This window comes from Ruditapes philippinarum, unplaced genomic scaffold (genome assembly GCF_026571515.1).
Source record: "Ruditapes philippinarum isolate M1 unplaced genomic scaffold, ASM2657151v2 ctg14678_1_1_1_1, whole genome shotgun sequence".
Classification (NCBI taxonomy): Eukaryota; Metazoa; Mollusca; class Bivalvia; order Venerida; family Veneridae; genus Ruditapes; species Ruditapes philippinarum.
This window is the reverse complement of record NW_026858037.1, coordinates 2925-20819: the sequence shown is the minus strand read 5'-3', so window position 1 is coordinate 20819 and position 17895 is coordinate 2925. Positions and strand designations below refer to the sequence as shown.

At 30.6% G+C, this 17895-nt stretch overlaps 2 protein-coding genes across 2 annotated transcripts; one reads left to right on the top strand and one right to left on the bottom strand.

Annotated features, from left to right (window-relative positions):
* Positions 1 to 938: 938 nt before the first annotated feature.
* LOC132751910 (uncharacterized) lies at positions 939 to 13705 on the bottom strand. The gene is made up of 4 exons (XM_060742123.1): positions 12963 to 13705; positions 12347 to 12525; positions 11807 to 11890; positions 939 to 2645 (listed from the first exon to the last, which is right to left on the bottom strand). Exons 1-4 carry the CDS (start codon positions 12976 to 12978, stop codon positions 1485 to 1487), a joined length of 1440 nt encoding a protein of 479 aa, XP_060598106.1. The 5' UTR covers positions 12979 to 13705; the 3' UTR covers positions 939 to 1484.
* Positions 13706 to 14420: 715 nt separating this feature from the next.
* LOC132751911 (uncharacterized) lies at positions 14421 to 17365 on the top strand. Its single transcript, XM_060742124.1, has 4 exons — positions 14421 to 14558; positions 15299 to 15458; positions 15675 to 15785; positions 16038 to 17365. The coding sequence occupies exons 1-4, from the start codon at positions 14536 to 14538 to the stop codon at positions 16845 to 16847; spliced, it is 1104 nt and encodes a 367-aa protein (XP_060598107.1). The 5' UTR covers positions 14421 to 14535; the 3' UTR covers positions 16848 to 17365.
* The last annotated feature ends 530 nt before the right edge of the window (positions 17366 to 17895 follow it).

The following is a 17895-nucleotide window of genomic DNA, read 5'->3' as shown; positions in this document are numbered from 1 at the left end:
ACGCGGCCAGAGGTACTTATTGTCTGAGGCTTGTATATTAATGACAAAGACATGGCAACATTAAGCAAATTTAATAGTCAAGGCAATGCTTAAATAATTTAACATGCTGATGTTGTCCTAAGTGATGTTTTTTGTATGATTGAAATATGTCAATTAAAGGCAAACGAATTTAAGCGAATTTCAATAACTTTACGTCAAAGTTTAGGTTATAACATTCAGTTATGTCACACAAGTATGAATTAAAAATAGCAAAGTTACCATAATTTAAGCAAAATTAAAGTTGAAACTTGTCGGTTTTGTCATGGGTGCAATTTAAAGTCCGTAGATATATAGCGAAATCCTATGTTATAGAATTTATTGCTATTCTTATATTTACTTTCAAAAGCCAGCTGACAGACTGTGTTCTATAAAACAAATGAGAAGTACATGTACGTAGACTGAAGTGTTTATTTTAGCTTCAACAACATGAAAATCAATCGTTTTTAGATTCAAAATAACGAGATAAGAGATGAACAGGAAGTATGATTCAGCAAAAGTATATTGATCTGATGATCAATCGAAACTGTTAAATCCAATACAATATCCAATTCTAGTGAAATATGCAATATGTGCAAATAAAATGACGAATACTGTGTCCCTGGAAAAATCTTGGTTGACGTTATGTGTTTGTTTATTAGAAACAAAGGTTGCTACTTAACATTATAGCCGATCAGTTAAACAAAGTCAATTTTTAAATAATTCGGATAGAAAAATTCTAATTTCTAACTACTTTAAGAAGTTTTGTTATTTATCTGTATGGCCATAAATCTAGGTTACACATTTTCGTCTGTAACTACTTGAGTTAAGCTCCAGTCTGGTGTATATGCTTTCATGAATAGTTAAATCTACTTGTTTATGTCCCAACAACACTTGGGGAGAAACAACTAAATAAGTGTGCGTTCGTTTATTAATCATTTAATTCAATCATTCCAGGGTTTTCTATCAAAGTGTATTAGTCGATAGATGTAGTATTAGTAGCTTATAGCAATGCTGATCTCTTACGGTGACCAAGGAAACGATCATATAATGAAATGTACTCTATTGAAATTTGTGGAAAAAAAGAAAATTGTGAAATTTCATCAAATATCTCAGTGTAATTGCATTATCAGTGCCACAAACATTGCACAGAAGTGTTTTATTTCGGCTCCATATTGCACATACATATATAAAGATCTTGCTTACATTTCTTGATGACAGAATAAACAGAAATGAGTATAGTTATATATAAATGAAAACATGAAATCAATGAGTATTACATAAAGCAGGTGTATATACCTTCATAAAGATATCTCTTAAGTAGAGGGAAGAAACAATGACAAATGGAAGCCTGATAAATTGGGAGTGTTGATTTATATTAAATACATGTATTAATAAAATAATGAATTTATATTAAATATTTATAGAATAAATAAATTGCCATGTAATAGATTACAATTACATTGCTATCACAGCGATATATCGCGCGGACTATCCATATTTCCATCTGCTTCTAAATTAAGAACTGTTCTACCATTGGCTTCACTCTCGCGCGGACTATCCATATTTCCATCTGCTTCTAAATTAAGAATTGTTCTACCATTGGCTTCACTCTCCAACGCATCGTACGGAGGGGGCTCCATATATGTGTATGGTTTGTCTTGTTCCTGTTGGACTTGAAACAATTTTCTTTGTTTTTCAAAAAGTTTTGCTTGTTCTTGTTGTAATTTCTGCTGTTTTCTTTGAAGTTTTTGCTGTTCTTTCAACAATATTTGCTGCTTATTTTCGACGTCCTCAGTTTCATGGACAGGTTTCACATAAAATATGTCGTCTGCTTCATTTTGATCAACCGGAAGCGGAACTGTAGTCCGACGGATTTTTTCCATTTGACCTAATAGCTGCTTCCGATCTTCTACTGACATTCTAGTTCCAAAACTTGAAAGACTTTCATCTCCTGAGAAAGAGTGATCAAGATCATCTCCAACAGATTTTGATCGTATTCTTTTATCTGTTTTTAATTCAATACTTGCTTTGACACGGTTTGTTTTACCTGGTGAAATGAAACGCTTCTTTTTCTTGCGACTTTTTTGGTTGTCTTTTGATTCTGAATCAGAGTATATAGAAAATACTTGTCCTTCAATTTCTATCGGTTTTATACCAAGCTGCTTAAGATTGATTGGTTGTGATTTTGACCGTCTGTGCGTCTTCCTGTGTGCCATTGCTGATATTTCAATGGTTGTTAAAACATGTCCTCCTTTATTTTGTACCTCGGATAGACCGGATTCTGTCTGATTTTCTGGTGTTGTTTGCTGACTGCGAGAACTGTCCGATTGTTGCAAAGATTTTTTTGTGGTACGGATACTAAAACTAAAGTGGGTATTGAGTTTAATTGATGCATCTGCTGCTAGTTCTGATTCTATTAAGTGAGATCTCTTTGCAAGAATAATAGTTGCTAAAGTTGATACACAATGTTCTAAAATAAGTAGAATCGCCATGATTCTGTTTGACACGTGATTTTTGTCATAGTAACACATCTGGCTCTCGATGCACAATCCATTGACCACAGTGAACACCACACCCATTACGTTGAATAGAACGAACACGGAGCATAAAATGGAGTAGATACGTACCTGTAAAATTAACATGAAAACTAATCAGTCATCTTAATTAAATTAAACTGAAGTCTCATGAAATATTAACATGTTCAATAAAGGGGATAATTTTGATGTGAACTGCCTGTTTTAAAGCCATATAACTTTGACAAACAGTTAAACTTTGCAGATCTTTAAAGAAGGTAATCACTAGAGAATAAATAAAATTTTAGGCCAATAGTTTAATTGTGAATACATTTTAAGCCTTGGGAAATTCTCAGTTAGGACACATGGCTCTGGTAGTACGTGTACCTGTCCTGTATATAGGTTAGGTGGTGCATAGTAAAGAGAAGTATCAGACGGACAATAGCAAAGCTAAATTCGAGTTTTTTAAAATTCTTTTATGGTACTCTAAACCTTAATATGCAAACTATGGAAAACCGTAATCTGTCTATTGATATTTAAGAGATAACGATAAATAGCATGATTTTTTTTCGTCAAGATTGCACGAACGTTATAATAATTATATAACAAGAAAAGCATTGATGCAAAGCATCAAAGGGCGTCCAAGCAAGAAATGCAGCAAGTGAAGATGAACTAGTACACATATGATGACAAGATATTCTTATAAACTACCAGAAATGTATACCACTTATGAATGAGCGGACGAAAGACATTGTTCATTATGAACTTTGATTGGCATGCTAGAGATTAGAATATTACTTGTTATTTCTTTATGATCGTGGTTATTAATAGCAACGGATATACATGTATGCAATCATTTATAATCCATATGTGTAACGCATGATCAACACGTACCACACATTTGTCCCTTATTATGTACATGTTATCGCTATTAGCGAAGACCCCCTTAAGGTATCTGTTCACACTTTAAGTTAGTAAAAATATGACACTGGTTATATTACCATGTTGATCACGTTGAGCATAATTGTTTATTATACAATAATTGTAATATCTATTAATTTTAATTTAAAAAAAATACAAATTTTATGAATATTGTTTTCTTTTATTCTTTTTGTGTTTTATGTGCTATTTTAATACTGAGTTTTTACTACTCTTTTTTATTAAAATTGTAAAATAAATTTTAAGAATTCAATTGTCATATTGACCGACGATTATAAGTAAAAGCTTAACTGGAAAAAGTCAGTAAATTATGGTTTATCTTTCAATATATAATATTGTTTATTCTTAAACCATGTACATGTACATTGTATTTTTCTTTATCATTTTTTAAATTATCGATCAATTGAATAATTCATAAAATCTAATTTGTAACTTTGAATAATTCCTCGGCATCTTTACTAAAACACGGATAACAAATTGAATAATTAAATAAAATGTTTCAAAGTTGATAATGTCATTTTAATACCATAAAAAATGTACCTTTTTCTCAATTATTGTACATATCACGGATTTATATTACATATAAATCCGTGTACATATTTATTGTTTTTATCTCATATAGATAAAATGAAACATGCTATTGTTGTTTTTTTCCAATTGTAACGATATCAAACATCTACTCCAAAATCGGGAGAGACCGGACAATAAACGTGTGGTACTATTCGCCGGTCACTAGTAAATCCTGGTCAAAATAGACCGGGAGAGACCGGCATTTACCGATAGGAGTGATAAAAAGATATATCTATAAATAGGTTTTTGGAATATTTAGGTCATCAACTGATCATTCTAGGATACATGTACAACAATAACATACCATGACATGATAACCGACTGTGTACTACAAAATGATAAATAAAAAACCCCGAAGAGCGCGATTTATTGACGGAAAAGGTTATTTCATTTGTAAATGTTTGCATTGCCAGTGGCGTACCTACCGATACGCCAAATACGCACGGGCGTATGAAAAGAAAAAAAATGAAAATTTCAAATCGGGCATATAGTGCTGCAAATTCGTTAAGCTTAGGAACACCTAACTGGTCCCCGATCATAAACAGAGGGTTTCATATACCAAAATGTTCGGTTGAGTCCCTAGATTACGAAATTGAATTTCATTTTCCCCGAAAGTGCTGGCGGACTAACAAATTCAAGATGGCGTCCAAGATGGCCGCCACAAATATGAAAATTATAATTTACTTTATATTACTTGAATTTTGGCAGTTAAAACTTAGCAATAAGTTCTTTCTTTTCATTCTTGTATTAATTGTGTTCCTTAAATGCAGTTTTAATATGTGTTTTAAGGTAATTATATTTTTTGATGATAAAAACAAAAAATAATTACGAAAAATATACGGAAAAAAATGTGATTTTAAAAATACTTGATACAATTTCTTATTTTTTCATCTTTTTAATAAAAAATTAATTATAATGCCTGATTTTAAAGAAAACAACATGTTAAGCTCGACTTTTAAAAACGATATAATAAAAAATAGATAAAATAAAAAAAAATAATTAAAAGAATAGAGGTATTGTTACAGTCATGTCGGTGTTGACGCTTCCGTCAGCAAACTTTAACTGTGATCATTACTTTTAATCTTCTTTATGCTTTGTCTTCATACTTGGCCACAACAACCTTGGGGCAAGATCTTTAAGTAGACAAGACTAAATTTGACCTTCATTCATAAATGACCTTGACCTCCAAGGTCAAATGTCTAAATTTTGCTTATTTTTTTTTCTGATTTTTGCTATTAGATAACTTTGTTATTTTCTAATGGATTGTCTTCAAACTTGAACATAATAATATTTTTAGGATAGACCTTCGAGTTAACCAGACAGACATTGATCTTCACTCATAAATAACATTGACCTTGAAGGTCAAATTATAGAAAATTTATTTTTATTTATTTATTTTGTGTGTGTGTCGGGGGGCTGTAACTGGCTATAACTTTGTTAGTGATAAATGAATTCACTTCATATTATAACACAACATTCTTTAGGATATGACTTTCATGTATAAATTTAAATTGACCTTGGCTTTTTATGACATTGACCTTGAAGGTAAAATAATTGAATTTCCACTGATATTTGCTACAATTGGCTGTATCATGGTAATTAATTTATGGATTATCTTCATACATTGACAAAACAACACTTTGGACAAAACACACTATCCCAAAAAACTGTAATTAAATGAAATAAAAGGTGGAACTGACTTTGAACTTGAACTTTAAATAATCTTGACTGTGAAAGTAAAATTTTTTAATTGTCATAATTTTGTTATTTATGTACTGATTTCATTTATACACAACTTGTTACCAATATATATATTTAATAATTAAGATTTTGCCTTGACCTTAAGTTGAACATGACTGTTAATGTCAAATAAATGAAATTCTCTTGTTTCATTTTTGGTTTTGTAACTGGCTATAACTTTGTTATTTATAAATTGATAACCTTTATTTTCAGACATTTTAGGTCAGGACCTTTATGTATATTAAATTAAAATTTACTTTAACTCATGAATGACCTTGACCTTGAAGAAAATTTATTGAATATTAACAGATTATCAAATAATTGGCTGTAACTTGGTAATTAATCAATGGATTATTTCATACTTGGACAAAACAACCTCTTGGACAAGACCTTCTAAAAGGTTGAACTTACTTTAACCTTTAAATGACCTTGACCATCATGGTCAAAGTATTAAATTTTGGCGGTGGCTCTTGTTAAATTCAAAATCTAACATTAAAAATTGTCATTTAATTACATTTTTGGGATAGTGTGTATTTTTAAGTGGGGTATGGGGAATGATTAATTTATTTAAATTTCAAAATACTGCAAGTATCCTAATATAACCTTTTTTTGACAACTGAAAAGACTTACATCTATTTATCTTAAATTTCAGAGTCATTGCTGTATAGACAATGCACTAATTGTGAAATATGAGAATATAAGTATAATTTCAATTTTAAAATGCTTAAAATTTAAACAGCAAATATGTTTACACGTTCCTTATTTCTTTTCCCTTCTTCATGAACTTTTACACATATCTTTCTAACATTGGAAAATTTTGACCTTTTCTGGCAGAATGTATCAGGTGAGGGAGCCAGGACCATCAGGCCCTCTTGTTTTCCTATTTTACATGGAAAATACTGATTTCATACAAGTGACAATATAACTGCATTTTGAAACATATTTGATAAAATGATGCAATGAAATTTCAAACATTAATTTCTTTAAATTTTGTTTATCTTTAAATATTGCAAATTCCCAACAGTATTAAATACATTTGCTATGTACCCCCATCCACTCAGTTACATACTTAAATGACAATTAAAGTAGATCACGTTTTGGAAAGAAAAACAAATTCTCAATGTTTTATTTACTGATAAAATATGCCAGAAAGAATTTATATGTATAAAATATTTTGAGGGAAAAGAAAGAAAGTGCAAAAATTGGCTGTTAAAACATTAAGTCACAGGTTTTAAATTGAAAAAAAAAAAACATGTATTTCCTCTTATTTCTCAACTAGGGCATTGTCCATTGAGCAATGACTCTGAAATATGTAATAAGGAGTAGATTCAAGTCTTTTAGACAGTAAATATAAAGTAATCTGAAGAATTTTAAAATTTTAATAAAATTACCATTTTACCCCACCCACTAAAAAACACATTATTTTAAAAATTATACTAAAATGATAACTTTTATTGGCACATTTTGTTTGTAAAAAAATTGTTTCCTGTAAATCAGTCATAAGGAAACAAATCATTATTGAATTGCAAGAAAAAAATAGAAAATGTAAAGCACATATTTAAAAAAAACAGCAATTTTTAGAAATATTTAGCCTTAATTATCGGTTTTTATCATAAAAATTCTACTAACATTATTAATAGATACTAAAACTAAATTTAATAAATATATTCAATACCAAAATGTTTAAAAAAAAACTTTTTTTAAAAGTTAATGCTTGCAAATTTAAGTAATAAATAATAAATGATTATTTTCATATTTTGGCGGCCATCTTGGACGCCATCTTGGATTTCTTAGTCCGCTAGCACTTATGGCAAAAATGAAATCCTATTTCGTAATCTAGGGACCCAACCGAACATTTTGGTATATGAAACCCCCTGTTTATGATCGGGGACCAGTTACTCCCCTAAATAAGCGAGTTATTTGAGTCTATTTGCAGCACTAATAGATCAATAAACATATTTGTAGCTCCTAATTGATTTTTTAGGTATGCTGAGGATGTTTCCTAATTCAAATATGTGTTACCTATTTTGATAATATGTATACACAATTTTAGTGAGAATTGATCTATCGTTGTTTCAGTCTGGAATCCCTGTAATAAAAGTTTTTATGGAGGTATCGTTTAAATTATCTTAAGATTTTAATTTATACCATCATACTGTATGCGGATTCTATTAAGGACTCCGAAAACAAAAGTGTTCGGCCTTTCTTCAAAACCACGGAATGACGTACACAATGTAAAAAAATATGATATGAATAATTTCTTTGGAATTTCTCTCTCTGCAGATTGAGTTATTAAAATAATCAATGTTATAATGCAAATTTACCCAAATAATGATAATAAAAAGTCAAATTAATTTACAATCATCTTTCCAGCAGAATCAAAATCAATGAAAACTGAACATTTATTTAAGAAATAATATATCCCAAACTGTGATTTTATTGCTCAATAACATCACTGTTTGGAGTTCGGATGCGGGGAATTATATCACGAGGGCGTAGCCCGAGTGATATAATGATGCGCATCCGAACGACAAACAGTGATGTTATCAAGCAATAAAATCACCGATTTGGATATATTATGTCGATTCTAACACGACATCAACAAATAAATGCTGCCCGTACATGATAATTAGCTAAATTGCGCCTGATTTGTGTCCGTACTTATTGTCACCGCGTCACATTTTTAGTGGTTACGTCACGTGTATAATGATTACGTCACATGTCTAAATATAGAACGTCAAACAGTGATTTTATAGCATAATAACACACACTTTCGGTTCTTCTATGTTCAATAGGGAAAAATGCGGGTCGTGTTAGAATTCATTATTTTACATTTATATGCAAAATTAAGTCCTGTCTGCCACTTGACATCTGTAGCACAATGGAAATGAGTTGACCATATGTAATTCTTTTTTTAATATTTTACCTTATAGTTATAAGTTATTATATATTTCTAAGTTAGTAACATTCTTTCATCTTATATCAATTTTATTCAAAACCATTGCCCACATCTATCGTCCCAAACCATAGTCAACTTATATTTACAAAAAAGTATTTGACCTACAAAAATATCAATATATAAAGTTGTTTCTACCGTCTTATTTTATTGACTATAGAAATAAATTGCAACCTTCTGTAAACAATGATATATATAGTCTCATCTATACATAAATAAAACATAGATAAATATACTATACCTATATAAGAGATAATAAGACACGTACGGAGCCCCTAAGGTGACATTCTCGACACTTTTCCCCCGGCATTTAATTCGTTTTTACGAAATATTAATTCGTAATTACGAAATATCAATTCGTTTTTACGAAATATTAATTCGTTTTTACGAAATATTATTTCGTAATTACGAAATATTAATTCGTAAAAACGAAATGTTATTTCGTAATTACGAAATATCAATTCGTTTTTACGAAATATTAATTCGTATTTACGAAATATTAATTCGTTTTTACGAAATGTTATTTCGTAATTACGAAATATTATTTCGTTATTACGAAATATTAATTCGTAAAAACGAAATGTTATTTCGTAATTACGAAATATCAATTCGTTTTTACGAAATATTAATTCGTATTTACGAAATATTAATTCGTTTTTACGAAATGTTATTTCGTAATTACGAAATATTATTTCGTTATTACGAAATATTAATTCGTAAAAACGAAATATTAATTCGTTAAAACGAAATGTTATTTCGTAATTACGAAATATCAATTCGTTTTTACGAAATCTTACTTAAGGTCATTTTGAGCTTGATAATGAACCTATTAATCTCACAAATGGGTCATTTACATGCCTTGATCAACTTTGCGATTATAAGCCGAATGGTTCTCAAGTTATTATATTTAAGTGAACAGGGTTTTTGAGTGAGAAGTCATTCTCTATCCAAAATGGTCTTTTTTCCCCATTGTCAAATACATGTTCCTATCAGCAATGTTTTAATGTTTGAGGCAATCTTTTACGACATGTATCTTTAAAACAGAAACATGCTATATTATTCCGTTCTTTTATCATATACATAAGTAAAACTTATGGGACGAGGAGGGGGTTGGTCCAGATTTCACTAATCTAATCAATTTAAAATGAATATTTCCTCACAATTTAGTATTAGAAATGTCCGTGTTTGGATTTAAAGCACAGGACCCCCATTTTAAGTAAATTTTCCTAGCGCGTGTACTATCACGGCTGTGACTCAACGCTATTGACATGCGAATATTTTAATTTATGTACAATAGTGTAAAGTTAAAAAAACTTGGGGAGAACAAAAATCACTATTTATATTGCATGTACATGCCTTATATTAAGTCAGGAACTTAGTTTTGAGGCCTTATTTATAACTATTACCAAAACTCTTTGAAACGCTAGAAAAAATTTAATTCGTTTTTACGAAATATTATTTCGTATTTACGAATTATTATTTCGTTATTACGAAATAACATTTCGTTTTTACGAATTAATATTTCGTAATTACGAAATAATATTTCGTAATTACGAAATAATATTTCGTAATTACGAAATAATATTTCGTAAAAACGAATTAATATTTCGTAATAACGAATTAATATTTCGTAATTACGAAATAATATTTCGTAAATACGAAATAATATTTCGTAAAAACGAATTAATATTTCGTAAAAACGAATTAATATTTCGTAAAAACGAAATAATATTTCGTAAAAACGAATTAATATTTCGTAAAAACGAATTAATATTTCGTAAAAACGAATTAATATTTCGTAAAAACGAATTATTATTTCGTAATTACGAATTATTATTTCGTAAAAACGAATTAAATTCCGGGGAAAAAAGTGTGGAAAATGTCACCTTAGGGGCTCCGTAGACACGTCAAGTCCAGATTCTTTTATTTTCACCTACTTCTGATTATATACCAACATGCTTTTATGTGCGTTAGTCATTTTACAATGTACTGAACTAATTTAAACATTTCGGATGAAAATTGAAACAAAATAGTTGAGAAAACACTGTTAAAGATAAAAATTATTTTCTTTAACATTGACATAATGCGCATTTGGAAATACAATGTACTTTTAAAGGACTTAAATGATCACGCGATACTACAATTTAGCTGTGAACACGATACTTTATTGTTACACTAAAACATTTAAGCTATTGTGCTTGTATTATCGTTATACAGATCATTTTAAATAATATTTTCCTTGATTATATCTCATGTTTCGGTATGGTGAAACATAAGAAAAATAACAAGGAAAAAACTTCTTATACCCATCTTTATAACAATAGAGACACCTGGCTATGTTTAGTTTTTTCTGATACACGGTCGTAAATAACTTTTTTATGAATCATTTAAGCCAGTGTATAAGCTAGACTGTGCAATTTCTCTTACATTCAATACATGTACTTGATGTTACTTTCATAACTATAGATAAAGACAATTTTTAAGTAGTACAATCCCTGGTAATAGCAAAGAGCTATCTTTGATATAAGTCTCGACCAAAGACCTGAACTCGGCGTATACTTAAAATAAGCCAAGGTACGCCCCAGATTGCGAAAATTCATTGTAACATATCGCGACATTTCATTCTTATTTAATAATCAAGCACCCTCATACCGATCGGAATTTTCGGCTTTTATTATGACCGACTAAAAGGCTCGAGAAGTTGCTGTCGCCCTTTCACAAAATCTGATCTCATTCCATAAGAGCGCCGCGCTTCGGCGCGGACGCCAATTATGATACACAAGTCACAAAATAACATGATCATTTAAGTAGACAATAAAACATACTGTAGAGGACGTCCAAAAAGAGAGATACGGCGTTCCATAGCACATGTTTAAGGGTATCTTTATGTATAAGACATTAAAGAGAGAGAAATAACAAATCAATCTAACAACACAACATAGTTGATCATACAGTTAGTTATGATAACAATTAAATAATGGAATAATTAGCAAATGGCTTGTTATAAAGTACATGTACATTGTAGTCATACACTTTCGCTTTATTTAAATCTTTTCTAAAAATGACATACCGAAACAGTAGCTGTGCTGACTCCACTTCTCTCACCTGACAGGTAATATATACACACCTGGCACACCACAGCCGAAACAATATGCTGAAAATACAGTTCATATATATATACAGCTGGTTAAAATTAATCATACAAACTTTTTATCATACAAACTTTTGATAAGGGTATGTTTCTCGAGTATTCGGCGATATTTATTTATTACATGCCAATAATGAAAATACAACCCTGCAACAATGAGTGCATTAAATATACATTCGTTTATTCATGCAATAAAAACCCTTCTTCTTCGGATTGTCTTTGACGTAAAAAAGAAGTTATAAAAGGGAAATTGCATCAGAAACGCACATCAAGTCAAGTCCTTGCGTAATTTGTGATAAAAAATATAAATTATTTCTTTCAAAACATATGTAATATACATGTATATATGTACCAAACTACTATACTGTTTCAAGCCAGCTAAAATAGACTTGTTCACGCATTAAAACGTATATAAATGTAACACACATTATGTTAATTCAGTAAGAAATGTTATATGCTTACCCATGCTCCGGCAATAAAAGCACTAAAGAAATAAGGCACTTTTGCGTCTCCGTTAGATCCGTTAGAGAGAATTATAGATGTCACCCCTGTCCCTAACATACATACCGCAATAACAATATGATAATACTGTGCATTTCGGAAAAATCTGCTTGAGTCATTTACCAAACGGTAAAAGGAACCTGAAAATATTGTAAAATAAAGTTAGGTTCATAGTGAAAGATTGCTTGTCAATCAAAAGTACGAAATCTCTTCTCAAAACGTTCAAACACGGTGCGTCTTGTTAATAACCATGCAGGAGATCTGGCGCTAGTCGTAAATACATGTTTACATTTTTAGCTTCCTTTTTAAAACTTTAACATCCGCATGTTACCTTACAACCAATCATTCTTGAATAAACAAAAAATAAGTCTAAAACAAAAATGTACAATATCATTATTTTCAGTTTATTCCTGTTTTAAATATGATAGAACTTGATATTGAGTAGCGTTTAACGCTTTGTTTATATAGGTTACTGTTGTATGGCATCACCACACAGTGTTAATGAATGTCATAGAAATCAATAATTAGCATCAACTTTACTCTAATAAACAAAAACAAAAGAACAAAATTTAGTTACCTGTAATATTTATCATGCTCGCTCTTAAAGATATCCCAAATTCTCTACTTTAGTCTTTAGTATCATTGTATTATGAGTCATTCCATGCCAATATTCAGTTCTTATATACTTTTACTTGCTATATCATTTTCAATAGTTAAATAATATCGTGATCAGTAGTAATTTTCTCGGGTTATATCCAATGTAAACATGTATAAACACTGCCCTACACTCTCTTTTATGGACTATATAAATACATGTTGAAGATTAAATATATTCAAGGTTTTCTCATACTACACTTTAAATCTCTATTGACTATTACCCGTTAAGTGACATTTGAAAATATATTTAGACTTTTATATTCAAACACGTATGTGATTTAAGAACGTCCCTGTTTAAGACCTATTGGAACGTTAAATTAAATATCGGTTATCGATAAAGTAATCCACCCGGAACTTGAACTTGTCCGAACCACTGAAATTCTACCACTTGTTCTATTATTTAAAGATATAAATTTTTCCACTACCAATTTACAATACGTCTGTATGTCTAACCACCTACTTATCGCTAACGATTCTATTCACATGAGTAAATCAATTTCACTTGTCCATTAAAATGTTGAGGGTGGGCAATCGAAGAAGAATTGATTTTCATTTAAAGGTACATTTGTACTTCACCTAAAATGTGTCAGTTTCAAAGACTTCCAGTTCCAATAGTTTAACGATATTTCTCTCCCTTGAAAAAAAATACCTGTTTCAATATTTAAAAAAAAATCTGTACAAACTAATTGCGCATGCTACATGTGTTTATATTGATTATATCTATAAAAACAGATTTCTAGGAGTCAGTGCTCTTGTAACTAGTATCCTTTTGTGTTGACTGAAAATCCACCAACAATAAACAGAATAATTATGCATTAATAAAGAGTATAATTAAAGGTTGTAGGTCCAATTCTGGGTTTTTTTAAATTAAGAATACATGTAAATACAGGAAAATATCAAAGTGATCGTTCCAGTGTTTTCAAACTCTAAAAACTTTGACACCAGTATGTAGCCAATCTGGCCTGCCAGTATGTAGCCAAGCTGGCCTGAACACCCGGGAAATCTGATCAGAATTTATATACTGTAGGTAGCTCAATTCTTGTATTTTGATTTTGAAATTCATCAAGTTTTAAATTCAAAACAAGGCAAATCCATTGTACATGTAGAGCAAAATGTTTTATAAGTTCTGGTTGTAGAGCAAAATGTTTTATAAGTTCTGGTTGCCGATAGCTGCATCTCTTTTTCCGTATCTTGGTCCCTTAATGTCTTACACTGAAAGCTTTAATGACTTACATAATTATCTATATTATATATATTTCAAAACTTGAGAGAATGTAGACCAACCTGAATGAAAAACATTTATACATATCCTATCGAACTAAGCCTAATCCTTATTATGTTACTCTATACAGTGGTAAGTAATTTGGTGGTTTACTTATGTCGGTTTGTAACTAAGAAATTTTAAATCATTCATTTTACATTGCCTTATTGTAGTCACAATAATTTTGTTATAAATACTTTACGATTAAATATTCTTTAAGGATTTCAACATAATGCCAATGAACTGCAAACCATTGTAAGTATTAAAAAAAAACCTCATTTACATAAATGATATTTATTTGTTTCAATTTTGGATAGAATATTTAGTGTTTTCCTGTGTTCGGTGTATTTAAGTGCTCGGTGTATTCTAGTGCCTAGTGTGATTCCAGTGCTCCATGTATTCTAGTGTTCAATGTTCAGTACTCAATGCATTTCATTGCTCAATGTATTTTAGTGCTCGATGTATTACTTTTAATAAATATTACATGTATTGCAATTTGAACTTGTATTTCTCAATTTATGCAAGTGAACATTTTAACAGTAACAAAATGTAACCAATGTATTTACCTAATACCATCAACGCGATTTGCATTGAACAATAAGGGTGTTCTCCCTAAATACGAACCAACCGTGTTCTTAATGGATTGCTAATTGTGTGTATATTACCTCCCTAAATGTTAAGTAAATTATTCTCCTTGAATATATGATTATACTAGATTATATTTCTTTACTTCTGTTGGCTTATCGTCCATCGACTGTTTTCACAAATCTTAAACCTACAAATGATTACTGTCAATTTAAAACACCGATAGAAACGAATTATCTCAAATGTTTTAGTCTTTATTTAAATAAACAGTGCATTTCTTTCTGCAATCATGTGTTGATTAATTGATTTTGAACATATAAAGAAAGAACTGCAATAGCTTTCCCTAATCAAGTAGATCTCACTTTTCATTGGTATTTAATCAATTCATGAAAGTTTTGCCTTGATTTCAGCCATTCTTTATGCGAAGAGTATTACAAGCTAGCCATTTATCATTTTCTACTGAGTGTAGTATGTGCAGCATTATTTGCTCTCGGTATAGAGTTCTCCACGGGTTCCGACGGAGATGATGTAATAGATTATTATATACCTGCTATAGTATTGTCAGGAATTGTAAGTATACTAAAATACAATCTTAACATCAACATACAATCTTTATCATTCAACTTAATGGTTAAAAATTGTGTTTTAGGGACAAAACTTAAAATTAAGTTTACATGCCTGATTTAGATATCATTCCAAGCTCTGGTGGTTGCACTTTGAATAATATACAAAAAGAGTCAAAATAAGGTAACAATATTCTGTTATACTGCTATTTCATAATTTCAGCAATTTGTGCTGGCAGTGATTGCGCTGGAGCTGTTCTGTGTGCGAACAAAGTATACTGTGTTTATAGGAACTATCACCAACTCTCTTAGTGATCAACGATTCGCTCGAATGGTTTGTAACTATATAAAATTTCATAACTAAAATGTCTACGTCTGTAAATATGATGTGTTGGTTATCAACAGAGTGTTTGACACCATCATTATGATAAATGTAAAGAGAATATTCATGATATAATTTCATGTAAGTAATCGCCTTGTGTCTAAAATCTATCTTTTGATCCTAATACAATTAAGATTATTAAGATTCTTAAATACACGGAGTCATGTATAATCCCTAATTTTCAACTATTTTTCTTGTTTTCAGAGAATCGTTTACATTTTCCTGAACACAATTTCCTGTCTCTGGGCTTTAATTGGAGCAATCATTACCGGAACAGCGGGCATATGTCATGGCTCCAGGAGCAGGTGCTCATATAGTATAAACGTTGGTGTAAATCTCGCACTCGCCATAATCATTATTGTTGTACATATATTACACGTAGTTCCGTTTTATTTCATCTTTACAGCAAGAGAAAAAAGTAGCAATCAGTTTCCTGCGCGAATTTCACCGCAAACGAGAACGAATTTTAAGCCAACGCCAAAACCAAACAGAAATATCAGTACAGAAAATAGAAATTCGAATGCCCCGAAAAAGGAAACCAAGGCAAATATAGACGACAAAAGTTTGAAAGCAAGTCACGCGCCACGATTAGAGCGGCAATATTACGATGATTCATTAATAGGAAGACGTTTACCTAAATTACAACGAGCTGACGCTGACATCGTAAAACCCTTACCAAAAAGAAACAAGAAACTTCTTTCCATTGTTGGCAAAGTGGTCGTTCAGTTAAACAGTTTAAAAAATAAACGAAGCGACAAACTAAACGATGTCCCCGACAGTCCAGATTTCAAATTAGCGTCTTCAAGCAATTCGTCAGACGACGAAAACGAGTATGTAAAACTAGAACCTGTAAATCCTGCTCTTCCACGACTACCACCTCCGTCTTACAATGACATCATTTCCGCCGGAATAGAAACACATGCTAACTTGACTCCACCTTCACGCAGTGGCCTTTATTCGGGACATGCGTTTCCGGAAACTGAACTAGTAGTGCAGCAACCTTACAAATACTGATGACATAAATTGTTCAAGGAACAAAAAAGTAATTGAAACATGTTCAACGTATTGAAATTGTGAGGACTTTGAAAAATCATATTTCCGTAATGGTAATACTAGCTAGAATATATCTTTTTTTTCTTTTGATGTACCGCGTCACACTTTATGGAATGAGACAGTGTATGTAAAACTTATTTCTCGGGATATTTACAATATAAAACGATTGCAAAAAAGTATTTTGATAGTGATTATGAATTTTGTATTGTTTTCTTACACCTTTATATAGATTAAAATGTGTTTGTGGTTGGCCAATGTTTGATTGATTACTTGTACGCAAAATATACGGCATTTTTGTGAATAAATGGTACTACAAATTTTCACAGTTTAAAAGCCTATTCTTCTGCCTGTTTTCCAAACATTACAAGATTCCTTAAAACTTTTATTACTTAAGCGTTCAAACATATATTCAAAGATATATTTCACACTTGCGGATACTAGCATTGTGACATTTTTTGTCAATTACGCATTTTCATAGCACGTCTTGTCCTTCTTGTAACAAAGGTTCATTTGATGGCTGTAAGAAAGAAACATATAGAACTTGAGCAGCTGACAGTGATGATCCTATCGGACTACAGATTTGCAATCCTTATTCATTACTTGCTGAATTTATGAAATGGCTTTTTAAGTTTTAATTTTCTGAACTGTCTGGGAATATCAAGATAGAAATTTATAAAGTTACCGAATATTACATTTCATGTTAATAAAGGGAGGTAATTAGAAATTTATTTTCTATTAAGTCTAAGTCATTTTTTTTCACTACGAAAAATGAATACATATATTTTAATGGTTAAATATAATGTGGACAAATATTTGCAGTACATATTTTACATATTCTTCGATGTTTGAAAATTGTTTTTGAAACATAATTATATACAAATATAAAATTTTATAAAAGCTTTACTGGTGGAAGAAGACCTCAGATGCCCTTCCGTGTATTATTTTTAGGCACGAACGGGCACCTGAGTAGAACCACTGACGTTCTGTAAGCTAACTGGATAGCTTCCTC